Source organism: Odontesthes bonariensis, chromosome 5 (genome assembly GCF_027942865.1).
Source record: "Odontesthes bonariensis isolate fOdoBon6 chromosome 5, fOdoBon6.hap1, whole genome shotgun sequence".
In the NCBI taxonomy this organism is placed as follows: Eukaryota; Metazoa; Chordata; class Actinopteri; order Atheriniformes; family Atherinopsidae; genus Odontesthes; species Odontesthes bonariensis.
In genome coordinates, this window is record NC_134510.1 from 22,647,357 (window position 1) to 22,668,877 (window position 21,521).

General features: G+C 42.4%; 1 protein-coding gene across 5 annotated transcripts in view; it reads left to right on the forward strand.

The window, feature by feature from the left end:
• Nucleotides 1-19,031, forward strand: part of nbeal2 (neurobeachin-like 2) — a 36,603-nt gene extending 17,572 nt beyond the window's left edge. For 4 of the 5 annotated variants that reach the window (XM_075465393.1, XM_075465391.1, XM_075465395.1 and 1 more), the window contains 35 exons: nt 461-620; nt 921-1,023; nt 1,164-1,314; nt 1,553-1,708; nt 1,799-1,958; nt 3,334-3,422; nt 3,523-4,233; nt 4,364-4,548; nt 4,666-4,822; nt 5,626-5,769; nt 6,890-7,213; nt 7,882-8,031; nt 8,279-8,436; nt 8,549-8,673; nt 8,758-8,875; nt 8,964-9,121; nt 9,215-9,348; nt 10,703-10,810; nt 10,910-11,005; nt 11,138-11,262; nt 11,449-11,589; nt 11,678-11,808; nt 11,933-12,042; nt 12,145-12,262; nt 13,073-13,170; nt 13,256-13,369; nt 13,480-13,566; nt 13,647-13,756; nt 14,120-14,292; nt 14,374-14,468; nt 14,579-14,695; nt 16,090-16,248; nt 16,338-16,486; nt 16,568-16,703; nt 16,934-19,031. In XM_075465393.1, the coding sequence (XP_075321508.1) occupies nt 461-620; nt 921-1,023; nt 1,164-1,314; nt 1,553-1,708; nt 1,799-1,958; nt 3,334-3,422; nt 3,523-4,233; nt 4,364-4,548; nt 4,666-4,822; nt 5,626-5,769; nt 6,890-7,213; nt 7,882-8,031; nt 8,279-8,436; nt 8,549-8,673; nt 8,758-8,875; nt 8,964-9,121; nt 9,215-9,348; nt 10,703-10,810; nt 10,910-11,005; nt 11,138-11,262; nt 11,449-11,589; nt 11,678-11,808; nt 11,933-12,042; nt 12,145-12,262; nt 13,073-13,170; nt 13,256-13,369; nt 13,480-13,566; nt 13,647-13,756; nt 14,120-14,292; nt 14,374-14,468; nt 14,579-14,695; nt 16,090-16,248; nt 16,338-16,486; nt 16,568-16,703; nt 16,934-17,041 (5,358 nt within the window). In that variant the 3' untranslated portion in view covers nt 17,042-19,031. The remainder of the gene's footprint in view (nt 1-460; nt 621-920; nt 1,024-1,163; nt 1,315-1,552; nt 1,709-1,798; nt 1,959-3,333; nt 3,423-3,522; nt 4,234-4,363; nt 4,549-4,665; nt 4,823-5,625; nt 5,770-6,889; nt 7,214-7,881; nt 8,032-8,278; nt 8,437-8,548; nt 8,674-8,757; nt 8,876-8,963; nt 9,122-9,214; nt 9,349-10,702; nt 10,811-10,909; nt 11,006-11,137; nt 11,263-11,448; nt 11,590-11,677; nt 11,809-11,932; nt 12,043-12,144; nt 12,263-13,072; nt 13,171-13,255; nt 13,370-13,479; nt 13,567-13,646; nt 13,757-14,119; nt 14,293-14,373; nt 14,469-14,578; nt 14,696-16,089; nt 16,249-16,337; nt 16,487-16,567; nt 16,704-16,933) is intronic. The other variant, XM_075465392.1, reaches the window with a different exon arrangement.
• Nucleotides 19,032-21,521: the final 2,490 nt, after the last annotated feature.

The window sequence follows — 21,521 nt, forward strand, 5'->3', positions numbered from 1 at the left end:
AACTGTAGGAAAGTTAGATTACGTTTGTCACTGAGCCATTAAAGGCAAACTTCCATTTTCTTGCATTACAGTGTCACTATGGTGCTAGTTTTCAGTAACGTAACTGTAGTAGTTCTTTGAATTCACGATAACACACAATGAATCTTCACTGGCTGCAACCAGGCAAGTGCATGGCTGCAGCGCAGATGTGCATGCATGCTGCAGGATATGTTGAAATATGTGACGTTAAGGTGGAGTGTCCTGTAAGGAAACTACCCGATGGCCTAATAATCACATGGGGTGTCCATATTTGGAAGTTTGAAAAGACAAAAACACAGTATAAACAGCACACAAACACTCAACTGTCTGGCGCACCTGATCAGCTTTAAGTGTTACTAAAACCAAAGTCTACACAAGCCCCTGCATACAGACTAATCCAAATACCCTAAACAACTAAGTACTGTACTTGTGTCTGCTGCAGGTTCCAGGCACTATGATGGACATGAACGTTTTAATGGCATGTCAGCTACTGCTGGAGCAGGTTTTCAATGAGGGCAACAGCCCACTTCTACAGCAGCTCTACCAGCACCTACTCTTTAATTTCCGCATCTGGACTAAGAGTCATTTTGCTGTTTGCTTGGGTAAGGAATGGGCAGCCCCTCTTCTGCCTAATAAATGTCCCTGTGAAGCTTTTCATGTCTGCTGAAGCTATTTGTTATTCACACCAGTACTGAAATGAGCAAGAGGAAACTGGAGGAACAATAGGTCACAGATAGAACACATTAATGCTTCAAGTTCAGGCTGTGGGAGGGATTCAAAGTGAATCACTTCAGTGTCCTGAAAATTACTGCACTTCTTCAACACAACCTTACATAATGATTTGGCATTTCTAAATGTCAGCCTCAGCGGAGATGATAAACAGTATTCTTTTTGTCTCAAAGCACATGTTCAGTACCTGTCATCTGTGATAAACAAAAGCAAGCAACGCTTGAAGAGGAAGTATGGAGTCCAATACATTCTGGATACCATTCGGACATATTACAGGTGAAACATTCGTAGCAGTCGTGTGGTGTCCAGCTGGGACCCAAAATGATACATAAATTCAAAACCAACTGAAACCAACATTTCAGTGGCAAGTAATATCATAACTCCACCGTGTTCTCTGTTAATTTCTTTGGTTGCAGTTTGGAGAGAGATGGCAGCTCTTTGTCTGATGAGAAGCAGACGATTCAGACATCTCTGTTTTCCCTGCTCAAAGATTTTCTCAAGTCCCCGACACAAGAGGAGCTTCACAGTGTCCTTGCCTACATTCTGACCGTTGGAGAAGAGCAGCAGGTAATACTCTTGTGTTTTATTGCTGTTTTTATTCGATATGCGTAATATTGCAAACATTTGACCTTTTCAGTGTGATAGTTCACTCTCGGTTTCCAGCCGAACACTCCCCGATCATCTGAGCTTTCTTTCTTTATCCTCATGTTGTGGCGTGTATTTTATTTTCTAACTCCCCTCTGATTCAACTTTACCCTCCCTCAGTCATAAATCTGAGTTACCTATCGGCTCATCTGTCTGTCAGGTGGCTAGAGCCTTGGACGTGCTGTATGAGCTCCTGAGGAGCAGCCCTCCTCGTGAGCAGGTGCAGACCGTGCTGCTGGAGTGGGGTGTGGAGCAACTGTACGGCTTGCTGCTCACTCCAAGCTTTGGGGATGAGGCCAGAGAGAGAGTATTCAGGGTGAGACCTCTTCTTGATACCAACAATTGATTTAAGAGTGAAATCCCTTGAGAAATATCAAAATGGGACACATTTCTTGTTTTGCTCCAGGTTTTATACAAAATCCTCAAGAGCGAGAAAGTGTCTGAGCGCAACAAGCAACGCATCAAGTTGAAAGATTTTGGCTATCTTGGACTGGTTTGCTTTCTTGAAGACATTCCCGTCACCATGACGACTGTGCGCTGTCTGTACGAGCAGGTCCTTGCTACAGGTGATAAGAAAACAAGTGTTTTTTCTTCAGTATTTGAGGCGGATGACAAAGGACAAATGCGTTTCGAATAAGAAATAATCAAAGTTGAAGTTAGAAATAAAGCATAAAAGTGGGCTGATTCTCCACAAAGTTAACAAGAAAACAACTGTCAAGCTTATATTTGTCATGTTGACCACGTTACTAATCATTCTCCACAACTGCTGATGAAATTTGGCACTAAAGTGAAGATCTCACGTAATCTAAGTGTTGCAAATCCAGGTATTTTCAAATAAATACTGAACTGCCATCACCTAATCTTCGCAGCCAGCGCAAATCAACTGAATATGATATGTAGAGAAAGGAAACTTGACACGGGTAAGCATCATGAAAGTTCATGAACCTTTAAGAATTTTCTATATTTCTACATTAAATATGGTCTGAAAAAAAGCCTGAAAAGATTTTCACAGCTCCTAAAAGTTCATAGAGAACTAAAAAAGAAGAATTACAGATGTGAGAAAAGCATATTTATTATATCATATCACAGTATTATTTTAGGGAAATGATCCAGAATGACATGTCTGTGATGATTAAAAGCACATGAACCTCAAGGTCATTTTAAAGGGGAAATAGAATCGCAGGTTTTCAATCAGTGGATGAAAATCAGATGTAATTGGGCACATTATTTTAAATCAAAATGGAGAGCTATCAAACTCAGAGCTTCGTCATGTAAAAGTTGAAAATGACATAAACAAAGGAGATTTCCATGGACCTCAGAAAAAGAGTTGTTGATGCTCATGAGCCTGGAAACAGCTACAACAACATCTCTAAAGACTGCGGACTCTCAGTTCACAGTCAGACGAGCTGCGCACAAATGAAGGAAATTCAAGTCTATTGTTTACATCCCCAGGAGTGGTTGAAGAGCAAAGAGTGACACAGACTACAAGGTCACAAAGGGACCACGGGTGACTTCTAAGTGACCAAAGACACTTTCCCACATTAGCCCATGTTGATAAGCCATTGGTCCCCAAACAAAGTACTGCTGCCCGTTCAAGTTTGCTATGGATCAAATGGACAAGCCAGAATTATTTAAAAATGGTTTGTGGATAGATGAGAACTAAAATAGGACTTTGGGGTTTGAATAAGAAGCGTTATTATCTATGAAACATGGTATCATGGTTTGGGCTTGTTTTGCTGCATCTGGGCTAGTGCCACTAATCAACTAATTAAACGTATGTGCATGGCATTTAAACAAGTAAACACGGGTTAAAACTAGAGGCAAAATGCAAAACTTAACAAATTACACAAAGTACTCAAAAGTCTTTTTTGTAAATGGACTTTGGGCTATGGCCAATGGGAACATGAATAAACACACCTTACATTTTGTGCTGTTCCACAGATGCCAGTCCTAATTTTAGAGACCTCCTGGCTGTGGTCTGTCTGTCTCATCGAGCTGAACTCACCGTACGACTGGATGTCTGTCGCAAGGTCAGTCTGAATAGAACTTCTGAATGGAAAGGTTCAAACAAATGTATCGTCTCAGCAACAAAAACAAGCTTTCTCTCTGTTTCCTCCAAAACTACTCTAGCTCTTTCATTTGATCTATTCCAATGAGGATTACGTGAAGCAGCTCGCCAAGCAGCCCAGTTGGCAGGATGTTCTGACCAAACTCTATGTGAAAGAGTCCTACGAGTCCCACGCTGCCAGCATTGCAGACTCAAGCACCCACAGCTCCTTTGAGCCAAACTACCGACCGCCGCTGCGCAGAGATCAATCTCTGCTCATAGAGGACACGCGCCCAGACGTCTTCCTGACCTACCGCAGTTCGCAGGACATCGAGGATGAGGAGGAGGAGGAGGATGGCGGTCAGCGGGACATTTCCGAGGGATTCTCTGATTTATCCCAATCGCCTCCCAGCGGAGGTGGAGGCACGCTAAAAAACTTCCCAAGCCTCCATTTTAAGTCGTTTGATTCGGTGGATCAGGGGAGCCATTCGTCCTCAGTCTCCAATGCGGTTGATATCACCTCATCTCGGCCCGAAAACGAGGGAAGAGACTACCAGCCGCTCTCCCCCTTTGGCACATCGCCCTTTGATATGGAATTAGGGGGCATGGGGGAGACTGGCATGCACACCCCTGCAGGGAGTCTGACCAACACACCATCTCCTCTGGAGCACTGCAAACCATTTCCACCGCTCAGACCCAGGAAGAGCTCCAGTTTGTCCAATGTTCTGGATGACACCAGCTATGGGACAGACCCCCCTACAGGAGACACAATCTCCAATACGTCCAACCCTCAGGTATACCTGCTCTATTAACTCAAGTGTCGTAAACGTTACATGAAATCAGTCAAAGACGTCTCCGTTAGAATCGTGTTTTTGGTAATTGTGAGATTTTATTGAGCTCTTTTCACCCATTTTCTACCTTCAGCAGACCCCTGAGGAGGAGCTGTGCAACCTGCTCACCAACATCGTCTTCTCTGTGCTGTGGAGCGGCAGTGGGGCGGAGGGGGCGGATGATGTCGTGTGGAGGGAGAGGGGACAGGTGTTTTCTGTTCTCACCAAACTGGGCTCCTCCTGCCAGTTGGTGCGCCCTCCTGATGAAATCAAACGCAGGTCAGCTGTGTTCATTCAAAAATGAACCACACTTTCATGCGTGTCATCTTTGGTCCAAATATCCAGAAGCATTATCGTGTGATGTATTCAAAGTTTTTTTGTTCCTCTGTGTGCCAGTCTTTTGGAGATGATGCTGGAGTCATCCCTATCTGACCTGAGGGACGCCCAGGGAGTGTCTCTGCCTTTCTGTCCCAGTCTGGTTCGGCTCCTCAGGCTGCTGCAGGACTTTTTATTTGCAGAGGGTACAGACAACCACACACTATGGAGTGAAAAGGTATGAGTACCTAATATTTGCTTGCTATTGTCCGTGATTACTGAAAAGCCCGTCTCTGTCCTGATAACGGTTTGTTTACTTTCACCGGAGACCACAAAATCTGTGTTGTTCCACAGAATCTGGTGTTTAGTTTTCTAAGTATATAAGAATGTAGTCAGAAGGCCAAACAAAGGATAAAGATAATGCAGATGTTTAAGCAGCTACGGTCTCCATAATGCCCACCAGGTTGCAAGAATGCATACCTTTCATATTTCATGGAGCCAAGGTAGAGAAATGTTCGTACTGGCATTTTTTTGTCTCTTTTTCAATTACACTAAACCTACAAGGCCTTATTTAGTTACATTTGGAGAAGAGGTGAAGAGCCCCTTACATTTTCTTATGCAGTTTTGATTGAGTGAGAAAGGGCATTGGCACTGGCGTGACTGAATGACAGTCCTCTCGGAGTGCCCGTCTAGTTTTGCATTCTTCCTGAAACAGGCTGTCAAAAATGCTCAGTTGCAGCTAAATTTAAATTCAGTTGAATTCAGTGGAAGCTAAATTAGATAAAAGTTAAGTTTTTTTGTTTGTCTTTGAAAGTATGCCCAGTCAGGTGACTGTGTGGGTGTTTTCATCATCACACATTAGGTCAAATGTTACTGTCTTGTTTTACAAAGCTCAGAGAGTCAGGGTTGGGTGCAGGTTGCATCGAAATTGCCTTTCAAGTGCCGTTTAGGTTTTAGTCAAGGTTTACTTAGCTGCCGCAAGGTGTGGAAACAGGTCTAGCGTTTTTGCTTCCCTTGTTGACAGCCACTGTTGTGTTGCAGATCTTTGAGGGGGTGGTGAACCTGCTGGACAGGTTACAGGCCTGGCACAGCACCCCTGGCAACCCTGGAAACACAGAGCTGAAAGAGATGGCCCAGATCGGCCTGCGTATCATCACAGGATATATCCAACAACAGCACTCACAGGTCAGCTGCACCCGCATCTGGACCAGACCTGCACACTGACCATGAATGTCAAATAATTCTCATTGTACTTTCACAACCCAAACACCTGTTAGATGGATTTCTGCAGAAGATAGTTGTAAAGGGGTTTTCAGTACCAGTATTTAGTACAGTATTTCCCTTGATAAATGCACTAAGATAAAGTCAGTTTTCAAATACCAGGCCTTCTATGGGTTTCTTTGCAAAGACATTGCAGTCATTCCAGTAAGGGAGTGTTCTGTATTAAAGGGCAGCTCCTCTTTGAGTTATGACTGCTGCGTTGCAGTAGGATTGGGGGATCGAGAGAGCTTCAATAGATGGCCTGACTATCAGGCTTTCCATCACATCCAACTTATTTTGTTCATTTCAGAAGTGGATTAACTACCCTTTAAGCCTTTTTGGTTTTTTTAAAATGTTGCCTCTTAATATAGGAGCAGCTGTGGGTTTCTTGGGGAGGGGAAACAATCTTGAGAATTGTTTATAAGATAAGAAAAAAATACATAGCTATGTTAAGTTTGATGGAGGAAAGTAAACAAGTACATTTGCTCATGTTTTCAGAACATTTTTAGGACTTACTTTACTTTATACTTACCATAAACTTACTTGTAAATTTTACATTTAAGGACAAATACTGTACTTTTTATTGCAAGATATTAAAATTACAGTTGCTATCATACTTTTTGGATTGGTCTTTCATTGAAAATAATCCCCAGTATTACTGTGAAAGTTTAAATTAGCTTCAGCTCAGTCAAATTGTGATAAAGCATTATATTAGTTTGTAGTATCACGCATTAGTATTGGTAACTCAGTATTACAAGTTAACTTCCAGTATTTAAAGTTGACACATTTTTTAAATAATACTTGTTTGCCTTAATTGAATTTTACCCATAAAGCACACCAATGGAATAGAAAAATATGATAATGTGAAAATCAATAACATTTTAGAGAACACGGTTCAGAAAACACATTTTTTAGTCAACAACACAGCAAACACAACTCATTTTCAGACAACAGATTCACTTTGAAACCAAGTAAAGCACCATATTTCTATTCACTTCATTCTTAAGCTCTAACTCATAAAGTTTCTGCTTTTTCTCATCTTTAGGTATGTGTGATGGCCTATTTGAAGCTCCACAGCCTTCTCCAGACTGTGCTCTGCCTGAGCTGGGAGGAGGTTTGCTTCCTGTTGGGGCAGCTTGGTGCCCCCTTGTGGCCAGCAGGTGTAATGGACAGCACCAACTGCAGCCAGTCAGAGACTTTCTCCCAGCTCGTGCCTATTGTACGCACTCTACTTGACCAGCACGCTGAACCCGTCACCCTGCAAAACCTCCTGCCAAACCTGCCCATCACAAATGGCAGCACCACCTTCGCACAGGACCTGAAGGCTTATTGCCACACAGTGGAGTGGCAGGGCTTTTACCAGCAGCAGGTCCGTGTCTCGACTGACTTTGTGTATATAAATAAAAGCTGTCATTTATCTTTTGTTTTAGGGAATGTCTGCTTCATTTCTAAGCAAGTATAATCAAGCATCCACTCCAAGATACTGTGCACTCAGTTCTTTGTCAAACACAGGATTTCTGTTTTCTTAATTCCTGTCCTGACCTGTTACCTCCCAGTGACTTCCTGAGAACTCCACTGCAAAGTTTGAATTAAAAAGCGATCACAGATTTAGATCTCATCACTAAACGTCCAAGTGTTTTCTGGATGACCTTCAGCGTATTTTAGGCATAGATCAGTTTACGCTTTACGAACTGATGCCAAACAGACACTCTACACTCGCTAAGCATAGATCCATCATTGCTCTGTGTGACAGTGTGGGCTCATAAATCTTTTGTGTTTAGATTACTTCTGTATACAAATCCTGTGATACATAAGCCAGTTGGGCATAACTGGCTACCATCAAAGTTTTGAAGCTTGGCTAAGGCAGTTTTCTCAGACATTGAGTGGATATATACTGCCTACTTACAGTTTATTTATGGAGAGTGTGAGTGAATGCCAGTTCCTATCCAAGTTGTAATTTAAGCTAATATCTTTGACTTAGATTTTTTTTTTACTTGTGCTAAATTACTATGTTGAGTCCTTTAAATGTGTCTCCAGGTTCAGCCTACCAAGGAGCAGTACGAGCTGGACACATTTGGGAGGAGCCATGACATTATGTCCAATTTCTGGAACTCCTGCTTCGATGACTTAATGAGTACAGCATTTAGACGAGAAAAAGACAGATCTGACAGCAAATCTAAGTTTCAGGTAAATGAACAAGCGGTGCTGCTGCTTCATTCCTCCACTCGCACAAGCATGTAGACTCACAGCTTTTCTTTACCATTTGGATGGGCTGAACATCAAACCGCCAACCCTGCAATCCGTGGACAACCAGGAAAATAAATGTTACTCTTCAGGCCTCACAACACAAAAAGTCAATTTTTTTTTGCCATAAAGCAGTTTTTAATCGGTCAGATGACTAATTTCATGTGTCTCTCTGTAAAAAAAAAAACAGGAGGTGATCGTAGACCCTTACCACAAGCGAGTCCGGACTGAGAACAACAGGTACCACATCGGGCAGAAGCAGAACTCCAACCAGCAGGGGGTGGTGTGGCAGCACTGGAGAGCTTTCCGCAGGCTTTTTACCTGTGAGAGAGGAGCATGGGCCAATAAGTATGGCAGCACCTTATGTTCTTATTATACTTGCCTTTTGCTGCTCCTTTTTATCCACAAGTGAACTGCTATTTTCCCTTTTTTTTTTTTTTTGTCCCACGTTTGATGTCAGAGTTCAGCCGGAGGTGAAATGGAAGCTATCAAATGCAGAGACGTATTCAAAGATGCGTCTCAAACTTGTGCCCAACTATAACTATGATGCCCACAGTGAGGCCAGCGCCCTAAGGGACAACATGGGTACGGCACAAACATGTTGGCTTTTATTTTTCTCCTCAAAGCAAAATGGTGCTCTGAATTTTTTTTCTTTGTTGCAATTATCAGGAGCTGAAAGCCCTCGCAGCTCTGAACCCCTCCCATTGGCTGTTGCTAAAGAAGCAAAAGTGAGCGACATGGAGGATGATCAGTTAGGAGAGGAGGACCTTGTCTTTCTGGATAACAAGTGAGTCTCAAATGCTCGTAACATTTGGACCATTTGCAGCATCATTTTGTGAAAATGTCAAATGATCGTCCCCTTCATTGTCATTCAGGGTGGAAGGAGAAGACGAGAGCGAGAAAGAAAAACTGGTTCTGTCTGAGGACTGCGAGCTCATCACCATTGTGGCGGTCGTTCCGGGTCGTCTGGAGGTCACCACACATCACCTGTACTTCTATGACGGCAGCAGCGAGAAAGAAGAGACAGAGGAGGGTGAGTAATGTGTGACGGTGAAGATAACACCCAGTGTTTGATTGTTCCTCAGAGGTGTCCATCCGAGGTGAATAATAAATGTTCCCCCTCTAGGAATCGGGTTTGATTTCAAAAGACCCCTGTCTCAGCTCCGCGAGGTTCATTTGAGGCGCTACAACCTGCGACGGTCTGCACTGGAGCTTTTCTTCATTGACCAGGCTCACTACTTCATCAACTTCAGAAAGAAGGTGATGCGCTTTTTAAATTCTGTTTCCCTGGCGTCTTTGATTACCACTCTTTTTCAAAAATCCTTTTACTTTTACTTTTAACGAAACAGAATGCATTGATTTAAGAACCATTCTCTGACAGTGTTTGGAAGCTGAGGGGAAGAGCACTGTCATTTTAAAAGCTTAATATTTTACCATTCATACTTGATGTAAGATTTCAGCTACTACAGTTCAGGGCTGCAGTAAATGTTTTGAGTGGATGACAGGTCTGTGCTGCCTGGAGAATGGCTTAAGACTTGGACGTTTTAGTCACACTGCTGTTATACACGGAGAAATTGGTATAACATCGAGTTGCAGGAATACGTAAGGCCTTCTCCATAAAGACATCATCTTCATGCAGGCGTATAATGCTGTAAAACCTGAATATAATGTTCTCCATGTCCGGTGCCTTCACAAATGTGTGCTAAATGTGAAGTGGACGTGTTACATGTCCGCAATTTTCAAAACAGGATTTAATTTGTTCGAGCACCGGATCATTTTTCACTGCACCGCGGTCCTCCTCAATGAGCTGTGACCCTGTGAAAGACCATGTTTACAGATGTGTTTTTCTTCACATGGTTTGTGTTACATTTAAGCTACATTTGTGGACGCAGTAATGAACTGTGTTCTCTGGCATTAGTTTACAGATGTCTCCATGAGCCTACGCAGTGATTTCCACTAAAGAATTGTGTTAAGTCTGCCCGAAAGCCCGAATATCATAGATGTTATGTGCTGTAGATAATGAAATCCTCACAAGGTACAATTTTTATGTTGAGAAACACTGTTGAACTTCACGGTTGAAGCCCTCCCTTTCTTTGTTTTTGAAAGACTGAAATGTATATCAGACATCAAATTCAAAGTGAGTTTATTTTCAAAAATGTTCAATTCCAACATTCAATATGATCTGTTTGTGCTTATGTTGTTTGTATTATGGGTTTAAAGGGTTTGCAAAGCATTTCATTCAGTCTTTATTTACATTATATAAACCATCCAGTAACATTTAGAGCTAGATGCATAAACGATGTGCGCATACTAAAGCTATGTGGAAGCCCTTTACTTATAAAGGCAGAATGTGTGGTGCGAATTTGTGCAAATGGGAAAAGTTATTCTAAGTCATTGACGTGATTTGATATAAAACAATCAGATCATTCAAAGGCGGCCTATCAGTTAGAAAACGATTTTCGTTTCCTGATGAATATGTACAGTTTTAGTCCTGAAACGACACACAATGTTGCTCATCTGGTCCCCACTCTCATAACTTTTGGATGAAATCTGTTTTTGAGATGAGACTATGTTGAGTAAAAAGCTCTGAAACAATTCATTTCTAACTCTTTAGGTACGAAACAAAGTTTACTCGAGGATCCTCGGGCTGCGACCTCCAAACCTGTTTTACTTCGGCTCCCGCTCTCCCCAAGAGCTGCTGAAGGCATCTGGCCTCACTCAGGTGTTTATTTACATCACCGATGAATATGAAACTGATTTATTCAGAGCTGAAGGATGCTCATGTTTGTGACCTAATGCAAACCAATGTTGATGTCAACAGAAATGGGTATACAGAGAAATTTCCAACTTTGAGTATCTGATGCAACTGAACACCATTGCTGGGCGCACCTACAATGATTTGTCACAGTATCCTGTGGTAAGTGCACTGCTTCTGTCAACGCAGCGAATTACTTATGTCTGCGGTTCATTTGTTTAAAGCTTTAAAGATTAATGCACTTATAACGTGAGGAGGCATCATGGTGTCGCTGTATGCTCGGTCTCTCCTCAGTTTCCCTGGGTCCTGTGTGACTACACTTCTCCTGATCTGGATCTGAATGACCCCTCGGTTTTCAGAGACCTGTCCAAACCCATAGGTGTGGTCAACCCACGTCATGCACAGAACGTCAGAGAAAAGTAAGTGGCTTTAGTACGGTGCGAATTTGCATTAAAAGTAATGTGATAGGCGGTATGTGTTACCACAGCGGCATAATGCTGACGAAGACTATAAAACACAAATCAAAAGCATGTTGTTGATTGATTTTTGAGCTCCACTGTTATGCTTTTAAAGATCATGACCCATTTTTTTCCTCCCGTTACAAGGTATGAGAGCTTTGAAGACTCAACAGGAACCATTGACAAATTCCACTATGGCACACACTACTCTAATGCAGCAGGAGTCATGCACTACATGATCCGCATGGAGCCATTCACCACGCTGCATATCCAGCTGCAGAGTGGCAGGTGGGAGCGCTGACTGCTGTGTGCTAATCACTGAGTTTTTTTCCGACTACTCTCTGATCTGACACGGCTACATGTCGCCTCGCTTTAGGTTTGACGTCGCAGACAGACAGTTCCACTCGGTGGCAGCTGCCTGGCAGGCTCGCATGGAGAGTCCAGCTGACGTCAAAGAGCTCATCCCGGAGTTTTTCTACTTCCCTGAATTCCTTCAAAACATGAACGGTACTGCGGGGAACTTAGACTTGTTTTTGTGGGTGTGTTTTAAAGATGTGAAAGTGATATATTGACATTGAAACATTTGTTTGATGAAAGAAGCTAATACAATGCTGCTGCATGAACTTTTTAGGCTTCGACCTTGGCCACTTACAGATATCTCAGGACCCAGTGACAGATGTTTTTTTGCCTCGCTGGGCAACATCGAGGGAAGACTTCATCAGAAAACACATGAAAGCCCTGGTAAGCCTACATAAACATCCAGAGTCATAAAACTTAGTCATTTGTTTTTCTAAGGCACTGTATTAGAATCAAGATGAAAACAACTTGCGTTCGAAACTCTAGGAATCTGAGCATGTGTCCAGTCACCTCCATGAGTGGATTGACCTCATATTTGGTTGCAAGCAGAGAGGGGAAGAGGCAGTGAATGCTCTCAATGTCTTCTATTACTGCACTTATGAGGGTAAGACTTTTCTTTGGAAAAAAAAAAACACTTTTTGAAGTTTAATTGTGCTAAACTGTGTGTGCTTACTATATATATTTATATATATCTTATGTAACACTGCTTTATATTACATAAACTACTGTGTATTTCAGTCTGCATAGCATTAAAAAGTTACAAAAAGATGGAACTTTGGAGCATATACAGGGGGCCTTGGCCCATTTAAGTCTAGTTGAGTGTATTCATGCTGGAGTGATTTGAACCCCAATCACATTGTGTTAGCAAAAATGTTGGACTAACATGTTTTCATGCATTTTAAAAGCCTGGTTTTGGTTGGACTGACATGAAGGATTTTATTCCCATTCGATTTACTGTGATGATACTTGAAGGGGGTGCTTCAGTCCACGATGTTTCACCTTTGCGCGCCTGAGCATTTTGTTGGAGCGAACTGGATGACGACAAACTGGCTGCCATAGATTTATATAGAGTTGTGGATAGTGTGTGTTGTTAGTGTAGGTAGAAATATCAGTTGTAGTTCCTTCTTCTTAAATCTAAATGTGCAGGTGGACAAGCTTTGCTGCTCCTGTTGGCTGCTCCGTTTTGGGAAGAGGAGCAGGAAGCAGCACTCAGTTGGATTTTTGAAGCTATATATGTTCAAACAACCTGTTTGAACATAAACATCAAATAACATAAACACTGAATGAAGCTTTCAAGGGATATGTGAGACTTGCATTAACTTATCAACAGGGTGTATACTAGGTCCCCTTTTACTTGTTCTCAAGCTCCCTTGCAATGAGGCTCACTCTGTATTCTTGTTTGGGGTCCTTGCAGGTGCAGTTGATCTGGACGCAATTGCCAATGAGACTGAACGAAAGGCTTTGGAAGGCATCATCAGCAACTTTGGACAGACGCCCTGCCAGCTCCTCAAGGTGCAGTGAAAGGCTAATTCATAGCTGCCTTTTTTCAGCTCTGAAAAATCCCGGTTTGATAATGTATATATTTATCTCCGACCAGGAGCCTCATCCTCCTCGTATGACTGCTGAGAATGCAAGTAGGCGGCTGTCCCGCCTGGACACTTTGCCCCCAAATATCTTTGAGCACATCAAGAAACTCCGGCCATTTGTTGAGGTGGGGTCTGAAATCTTTTTACATCCTCTCGTGATCTCATTCCTCTGAATATATACTTCATCTTGTGTAATGTGCACATATGAATGCACATGTGTGTTTGTTTACCTCAGGTTGTAAGTGATGGCATTCCTCTAGTCCAAGCGGTGGTGCCAAAGAACCAGAATCGCTCCTTCATCAGCCAGGGTTCGAATTTCCTGGTAATGGCCTCACAACAGTAATGTTTTTAAACCGTTGAGCTTCATCATTTTTTACATTTTCATCAATTCTCTCTTGACAGGTGACTGTGAGTTCAAATGGTTTGATAGGGACACACAGCTGGCTTCCATTTGACAAAAACATCGCCAACTACTTCACCTTCACGAAAGACCCCACGATGGCCAATCCCAAGTGAGAGCCTTTTTTAAAAAATTATATAATTGTAATTGTGTTCATGCCTAGTGCCATCATAGTATTTAAACAGCATCTGAAAAGATGTAGGAAAAACTTCTTCCAGTTTAATTGACGCGTAACATCTGTGTTCTCGTCATCCCTAAAGCTTCAAAGCATGATTCATTCATTTGGTTTGATTTGACTTTTTTTGTGATCATGCATCACAGAAACAAATGCTAAATTGGGATAAAAACCAATCAATTGAATGCTGGTTCTCACACGGGTAACATTTTGATTGCTGATTATAAATCGCCACATTTAGGCCACAAAAAATGCGAAAAAAATTGCTTCCATCTTCTCCCATCGTGATTTGTGCTGCAGGACTCAGCGTTTCTTGAATGGACCCTTCTCTCCCGGAGTGGACATCAGCGCTCAGGTGCTGGTGGTGTCCAACGATGGCCGTCTGCTTTTCAGCGGGGGACACTGGGACTGCAGTCTCCGTGTCACTCAGCTGGGGAAAGGAAAACTGGTGGGCAGGATCTGCCGACACATCGGTGAGCTTTCTGTCACACGTCGAAGTCTTTCTTCTCTTGTCGATGTGACATATTTATTTGTATTTTTCTGTTTCACAAAAGACGTTGTTACTTGCTTGGCTCTGGATCTCTGTGGCATCTACCTCATCTCTGGTTCAAGGGACACATCTTGTATAGTGTGGCAGGTTTTACAGCAGGTGAACATCTTTCTGTGTGTGTACACATCAGTAATTAATTCGCTGTGATTAAAGCGAAGCCTTCACATTTGAATTCTCCTTTTTTTTTTCTTTCTTTTTTTGTCGCACAGGGTGGATTCTCCTGCGGTCTGTCTCCCCGGCCGGTGCAGATTCTCTGCGGACACAACCAGGAGGTTACCTGTGTGGCCATCAGCACTGAACTGGACATGGCCTTCTCAGGATCAAAGGTCAGAGCAGTTGCTCTTAAGCTCAAAAACATTGTAAATGAATGCACGTTTGTGCGTGGGAACGGTGTGGATGTGTGTCTCCTTCAACTCTTCCGAATCACAAGCAGGACATAAAATACTTGCTGAGTTGAATTTTCAACATTCAGATGATCTGTTAAGAAGTTGTATCAAAGTAGCAAAAGAATGCTTCAGTTATGGGATTTTTTTGTTTTGTTTTGTCTGGAGAGAACATTTCTGTCCATGCCACAGCACTATGTGAAAGTCTTAAGTTACCTTATTCCTTTGTATATTGCCAAGGAAAAAGGGAAACAGGGCCAGTGATTTATTGAAACGTGCACAAATAAATACAAATACAGTATATAGGCAAAGATAGAGTTTGTACAGTTGTAATGAGCACCTTTATTTCTCAAAACCTAAACCTTCTTAGAAAGGCTTTCTAATTCATTCTTTAAGTAGTGTTCAGGAATAGCTCTCCAGGCTTCTTGAAGGACATCCCAAACCTCTTCTTTGGATGTTGGCTACCTTTTGTTCTGTTCTCTGCCAAGATGATCTCACACTGCTTCAGGAATGGTGAGATCTGAGCTCTGTGGAGGATTCATCCCTCCATAAGACCTGTTGCCACTGATTCTCAGTCCAGTTTCCTTGTGTCATTTGGCACAGCTCAGTCTTTTCTCCCCGTTTCCCTTCCTTAAGAATGATTTCTTGACAGCCACCCCACCATGGAGACCATTTTTAATGAGGCTTCAGTCAACAGCAGATGGATCAACTGAAGGATCAGATGCATCTCTCAGATCTTTGCTGGATTTTTTTCCTATTTCGTCTTACTTTCGGATAATGTTCGCCTGCTGCTGACAGTTTTTCAGAAAGCCCGGAGAACTATCGTTGAAAAGCTGAAAGTCTGGCTCCTCGGAAGAAAAATATGATAAATAAAACAAGGGGTGGGTCAAGACTTTTGCACAGAACTCCAAAAGTTCACAATATGCTTGAAAATACCTCAGTAACAATCACCAAGCAAAGCACTTTCTACTCTGTATTAGCAAGCAGAGAGAGCATAAAGATGACTGAAAAACTAAAGTCATGCATAGAAATGCATGGATGCATAGAAATGGAAAAGCTAGAGGTGTATAGGTCTGGAACTACTGCCTGACTTGTATATGATGTGTATGCTGGGATGGGTGGTTGGAGGGGGGTGTGGATGCAACGATCTGTATATGTGTTTGTGTCTATTTGTGTTTTTATTCAGTGAGACCAAAGGCAATTTTCATGCTGGCATGACAATAAAGTTATTCTATTCTATTCTATTCTATTCTAATGCACAGAAATTAAAACTGACTATTATGTGTGAGTGCATCTGCAAGTTTTCTTACCCTTACGCTTTGTTCGCTGCTCGTCAGGATGGAACTGTGATAGTGCACACAGTCCGACGAGGCCAGTTCCTGCGAACATTGCGGCCTCCTGGTGACAGCATGCCCGCCCAAATCTCTGAGCTCCAGGTGGGGATGGAAGGCCACATTGTGGTGCAGACGTCTCTGGAGGAACGCTCCCACAGGAAGGTACGTGAATGGGTTCACTGCAGTGCATGTGCAAGTACAGGCAGTTTCTCTCTCCTCTGCCAATGTTCACATTCTGCTTATTCCTACAGGGCAAGTACTCCATTCATGTTTACTCAGTCAACGGCTGCCTGCTGTCCTCTTTCACCATGGAGGAGCAGATGACTGCGCTCCACCTGGTGTCTGAATACGTCATCCTGGGGACCATGCAGGGAAGCCTCCACATACGAGATTTATACAGGTATAGGAATCTTAATCTTTGTAATTCCTGGAAGAGTTAAAAAGTGTGACTTGTTCATTCTGACACTTCTCTGTTTTTCAGCCTGGATGCCTTGGTTACACCCTTGGCCTTGAGGGTTCCTGTGAGGAGTGTGTCTGTCACCAAAGAGTGCAGCCACATACTCGTGGGACTAGAGGACGGGAAGTTAATTGTGGTGGGGGCAGGGAAGCCAGAGGAGGTGAGAAGCTGGACTTCAAGAGATTGGGAGATGCAGGAATGGGGGGTGGTGCATCTCTGTGTGTGTGTGTGTGTGTGTGTGTGTGTGTGTGTGTGTGTGTGAGGAGAGGGGGCTAATCATATGTAAAGTATTTCCTGAGAACTAGGTTTTTCAGATGATAATGCTTTTAGTGTGGCAGCTCTGTTTCAGTCCCTAAGTGAAGACAAACATTTGTTCCCTCCTCTTCTCAGGTTCGCTCGGGACACATCTCCCGTCGCCTGTGGGGCTCCACACGCCGCATCTCTCAGGTGTCGTCAGGTGAAACTGAATACAATCCCACTGAAAATGCAGGCAAATGAGACGAGCAATCGTGGAGGAACTCTGAGGACTGTGTTGGACGCAGATATGTGCTCCACCAAATGACTCAATATGGCCTTTCCTTTACATACAAGCTGGGGAATTTAACTCCTAAGCTACCGGTCTCTCTGAGAGAGCAAATATACACTGAGCACTTTTAATTCTCAAGTAATTTGATATTTTATTGCATATTTCCTTTACAATTGTGCGTTTTTTATGATCAGCATCATTCCAAAGAGTGGCCTTGTTTCGTTGTGTGGATAGGAGCTTGGGAACTGTGTGCACTCTGAGTCAGACTTCAGGGGAATGACTCACTCTGGTGCACTCTCAGCCTCCAACAGAGCAAAGTAAGGCTGTGAATGGGCCCTACATTTTCGCCTTCTTTGTCGTCAGAGGCACAACTGCGATCCCTGCACTGCTGAATGTCCTAAAGCCATTGACTGGCAATGGCTTCTTTTTAAAACTCCTGGAAACTTGAAAAACTACAGTGGACATTGCTTGAGATTTCGACATTGCAATACCGGTGAATACCACAGGAGGGTTGACTTTGTACAAGGAACAGCGAAGGCCAAGGGAAACCTATGAACGTGTGCTGTGTTATGGGTTTTAGTGGTTGACAGATGCTTATCCTCGCAGCAAAAAATGCCACAGTGTAAACCACAGTTTATAAGACTGCATTCCTTTTGGGCTCTAAGCAATGTAAAACTGTTATAATTAAAGCAAAACCTGCTTTAAGGGTCAAGTATGTGAAATATATTCATTTTTTTGTCATGGTTTTTGCTTGGATGCAATGAACCTCAACCAGAAAGTCTTCTGTTGCCTTACACACACGGGCCTTTATGAATGCTTCTTTGATCATTTTGTTCTGCAGCTCACCACACGACTATTATGTATATCCTTGTTTTATTTGGTTAGAAATAGTGCCTTTTTTTTCTCTTGGGCCTTGTATAAACACTGAATTCCAATCATTGATGTCTCTGTAGGATCACTGTATGTCAGGTTTTATCTCTGGTGTCTGATATGAACAGGCCTTACTGCTCCGCTGTGACTCAGATGTGGATAATGTTGTTCATGAAACTCACAGTAAACTACTGGCTGCATTGACTACTTGCCCGTACTGGTATCTTACTGCGAAAACATCTGAAGACATGATGACTCTGAAACATCTGAGTAAAAGGTCCGTGAGTGAGCTTTATAGGAATTGACTTCCTGCCTGTTTTTTTCTTCTCTTCACTGTGCTTGGAACGCAGTAGTGGCTCTGCAGTATCATGATTAGAGAGAGAGACAAAGGGAACTATGTGGGGGAATACAACGCCCGCAACATGCAGCACACACACGCCCAAATAACTTGGTCTTTGTTAGTGACGATCATGATAAATGCAAACAAACACAGAGGGAACTACATTTGAATGTGGTTTAGTGATGATTTAAGGCTATTCGGGCTATTTCAGTCCACATTTTGTACAACTATGGATGACGATGAAAGTGTGAGCAGCTGAGACATTAAAAAGAATTGTTTGCATGCAGCTGTTCACAAGCCGATTTACATTCTTGATTTCTGTTGTGCAAAGTCACTTTGTGTTCTGCTCTGTTTCGCTCTGACCATTGTGAACGCTGCTGTTTGTTTTTGTGTCTTTGCAGTCATTATAGTCGCTATACACCATCAAAAAGCAGGTTTAGGTCATGCAGTGCATAATGTATTTGATATACTTGTCTTTGTTCCAACGTCCTGATCCTACTGAATGCCTTATGTGTAGGCCAGCACTGCCTTGAATTTGGACATGATCTATTTCTCTTTAACTGATATTATTTAGCATTTGTGTTCCTCTGGGAATATGTTGACAATACAGATGACTTTTCGAAAATCACGCAGCCTGACCTCCTGATTTGCAGATGTATCCTCTCTCCCTTACATCTGTTTGTGCCTGAAGTTTCTTTTTGTTCTTTCTCGAGATTGCCCTAATAAGACCAATAAATGTGACCAGGCTGTTACGGTCTCTTTTCTGTGAACACTTCAGCCCGTCTCCTGAGGATGGTCACCCATTACTGAAAACTGAGCTCTTATTTTTGTGCGTTTGAACCACAGCAGGAAGGAAATTGATCTGCTGTCCCGGTGTAGATCATCCAGCTCCTCCACTGTAATCCCAGCCTCGCATGCGTCTGTGATGTTAACCCTAGCAGAGTTGAAAAGGTCACAGCGAGCAGCAGCGCATGTACTTCAAGTGGAGACTTTGATCTCCTGATGGGCAGAACATCCTGTCAGCTTCCCCATAAACACTTCTGTGGGGGTACAATTCAATGGGTTGGGGAGGGGTGAGTTGGGTGGTAAAACTGTTCTGTAGACCTTAAGTCAAATAGAAACCGCAGAGTACTGAATAAGGGAAGGGGAGGAGGAGGGTGAGTCACTTCGATGTGCTCCCACGAACAGTGGAAGGAGGTGTTCACACCTCACTCTCAGTTATTGGCAGTATCTTCTCTCTGAACCCTCCAGACCTGAAGGCAGGCTGAGAGATGGATGTTGTGAAATGCTGCAATTTTGGTGCCGTTCAAATTGTTCCCGCCAACAACCGCAACAACCCTCAAACAGGCCTCCGTCAAAGGACCTCGGATCTCCCTAAACCCCTCCTCGTCTCCTGGTCTGGTTCTTTGGCCACAAGACAGCGTTGTTCTTTTTCTTCTTTAATAGATATCTTTTCATTTCACATGTGACCACAGAGGAACTACGCCCTCTGATAAGGGGCCTTTTCTGATGCAACCAACATGATATGGCCAAAGAAAAATAAAGAAATGAGAGGGACTTGTTTTCATTCATCTGACCACTGATGAACTTGTGTTTATTTGATCATTTGTTAAATGTATGCTTCCATACATTGACAGCATTCTCTCCTTTTTTCCATGCACTTTTAGACTATAATTGATCCCTGAACTTTTATCTTAAAGGACTGATGAGATAAGATTACTTAAGCGTTTTGACGATAAAAAATTAACTTCAGACTTAACTTTCAGATTTACTAGAAGTCAGCATCAATGTGGCATAATATGATTTTTTGTTGTTGGTGGTGGTGTTACAACAGACACTTTAAGGTGATTCATGAAACGTTTTGAGACAGCCAGAGGCTCCATGGTACGAAACACAAAAGCCAACCAAAAAACACAGTTTCATAAAATAGCTGAATGTTTTGTTTCAAGGGTTTGGTGAAATTTTTATTTCTGTCTTTATTTTTTCATTTAATTGTTGCATTTTGTTATAATTAGTTGCCTTTGTTTGTTTCGTCTTGTTTAAGTGTATCTCTCTCTGAGTTTAATCTATTTTGTCTGTGTTTTTTATCTCAACAAAACCAAAAAAAAAAAAAAAAGTGAATGACAATTTTAAATAAAATAAGAAAAACCTTCAATCAACCCAGGGTCACAGCACAGGCATCCCAACTAATGTTACACACAAAGGAAGAGTTGAATAACACAAACTACATATATTTCACAAAGAAACTCTGTCTGCAGTGACAGTAAAAAAAAAAAATGAGCAGCCTCGACCATGTAAGAAATTAAGGCGAGATCTAGCTCCGTCTTTATCTTATCTGTTCCTCTTTTTTTATCTTAACTCTCTTAAAAAGCAGTCTCGCCCTCCTTACTGCCTTCAGTCGACCAAGCATGGACGTGGTTGATCGCATGTGCTGTTTGATTTAGCTATCTTCCTGTGTCTCACAGTGATCCTGACAGAGATCAACAAACTATGACAACAGAAAATTGTCCTTTTGAGGCATTTCTTGTTAGGTCTAAATCACGTTCATGTTGGAGTGTGGTTATATCTGTGTCTGTTGTGTCTGTGTACTGAATATTGTGTGAACTGCGCTCTAATATCTGTTTCCTCTGTTCGATTTCTCTTTCATTTTTTTTGTTTCATCAAAGTGTGTCATCGGATGTCTTTGAATTTTGTCCTTTTTTGTGTATTTTCTAAAATGCTGTCGTTGTGTGTGGGGTTTTTTTCGGTTTTTTTTTTCTTGTTTTGTTTTGTCTCATAATGTATTTCTTTTTAGGTGTTTTGTCCAAAGTTGTTTTCCACAGCTGGGCCAGTTTAGCTCCGTATTTGGGACATAATTGAATAAGACATTATAAAACCCAGTAATGATTAAAACCTGCCTGGTACGGTGGAGTTAAATGGATGTACAAATAGACACTTAAGTTCAGAAGAAATCAGAAGAAGATACTCATTATGTGGTAAGGTGGTTGCACTGAGGAAACTCTTCTCTGTTTAAGTGAGAGAAGAGGGGACCTCTGTGCCTCTAATGCAACTCAAAGTTTTACCAGAGCAGGAACATCCTTTCTCTCTCCTCTTATCCCTGAGCAGGCTTTGAAGTGGAAGTAGTATTGTGTCTGAGAGATCGCCCCATTTGTTTTCCTCAGAAGTCTCCCGGCCCCCCTGCGATGCACTCACTAGAATTTACAAGGTGTGTAATTTACCCTGCGTTGGTTTTCTAATCTTTT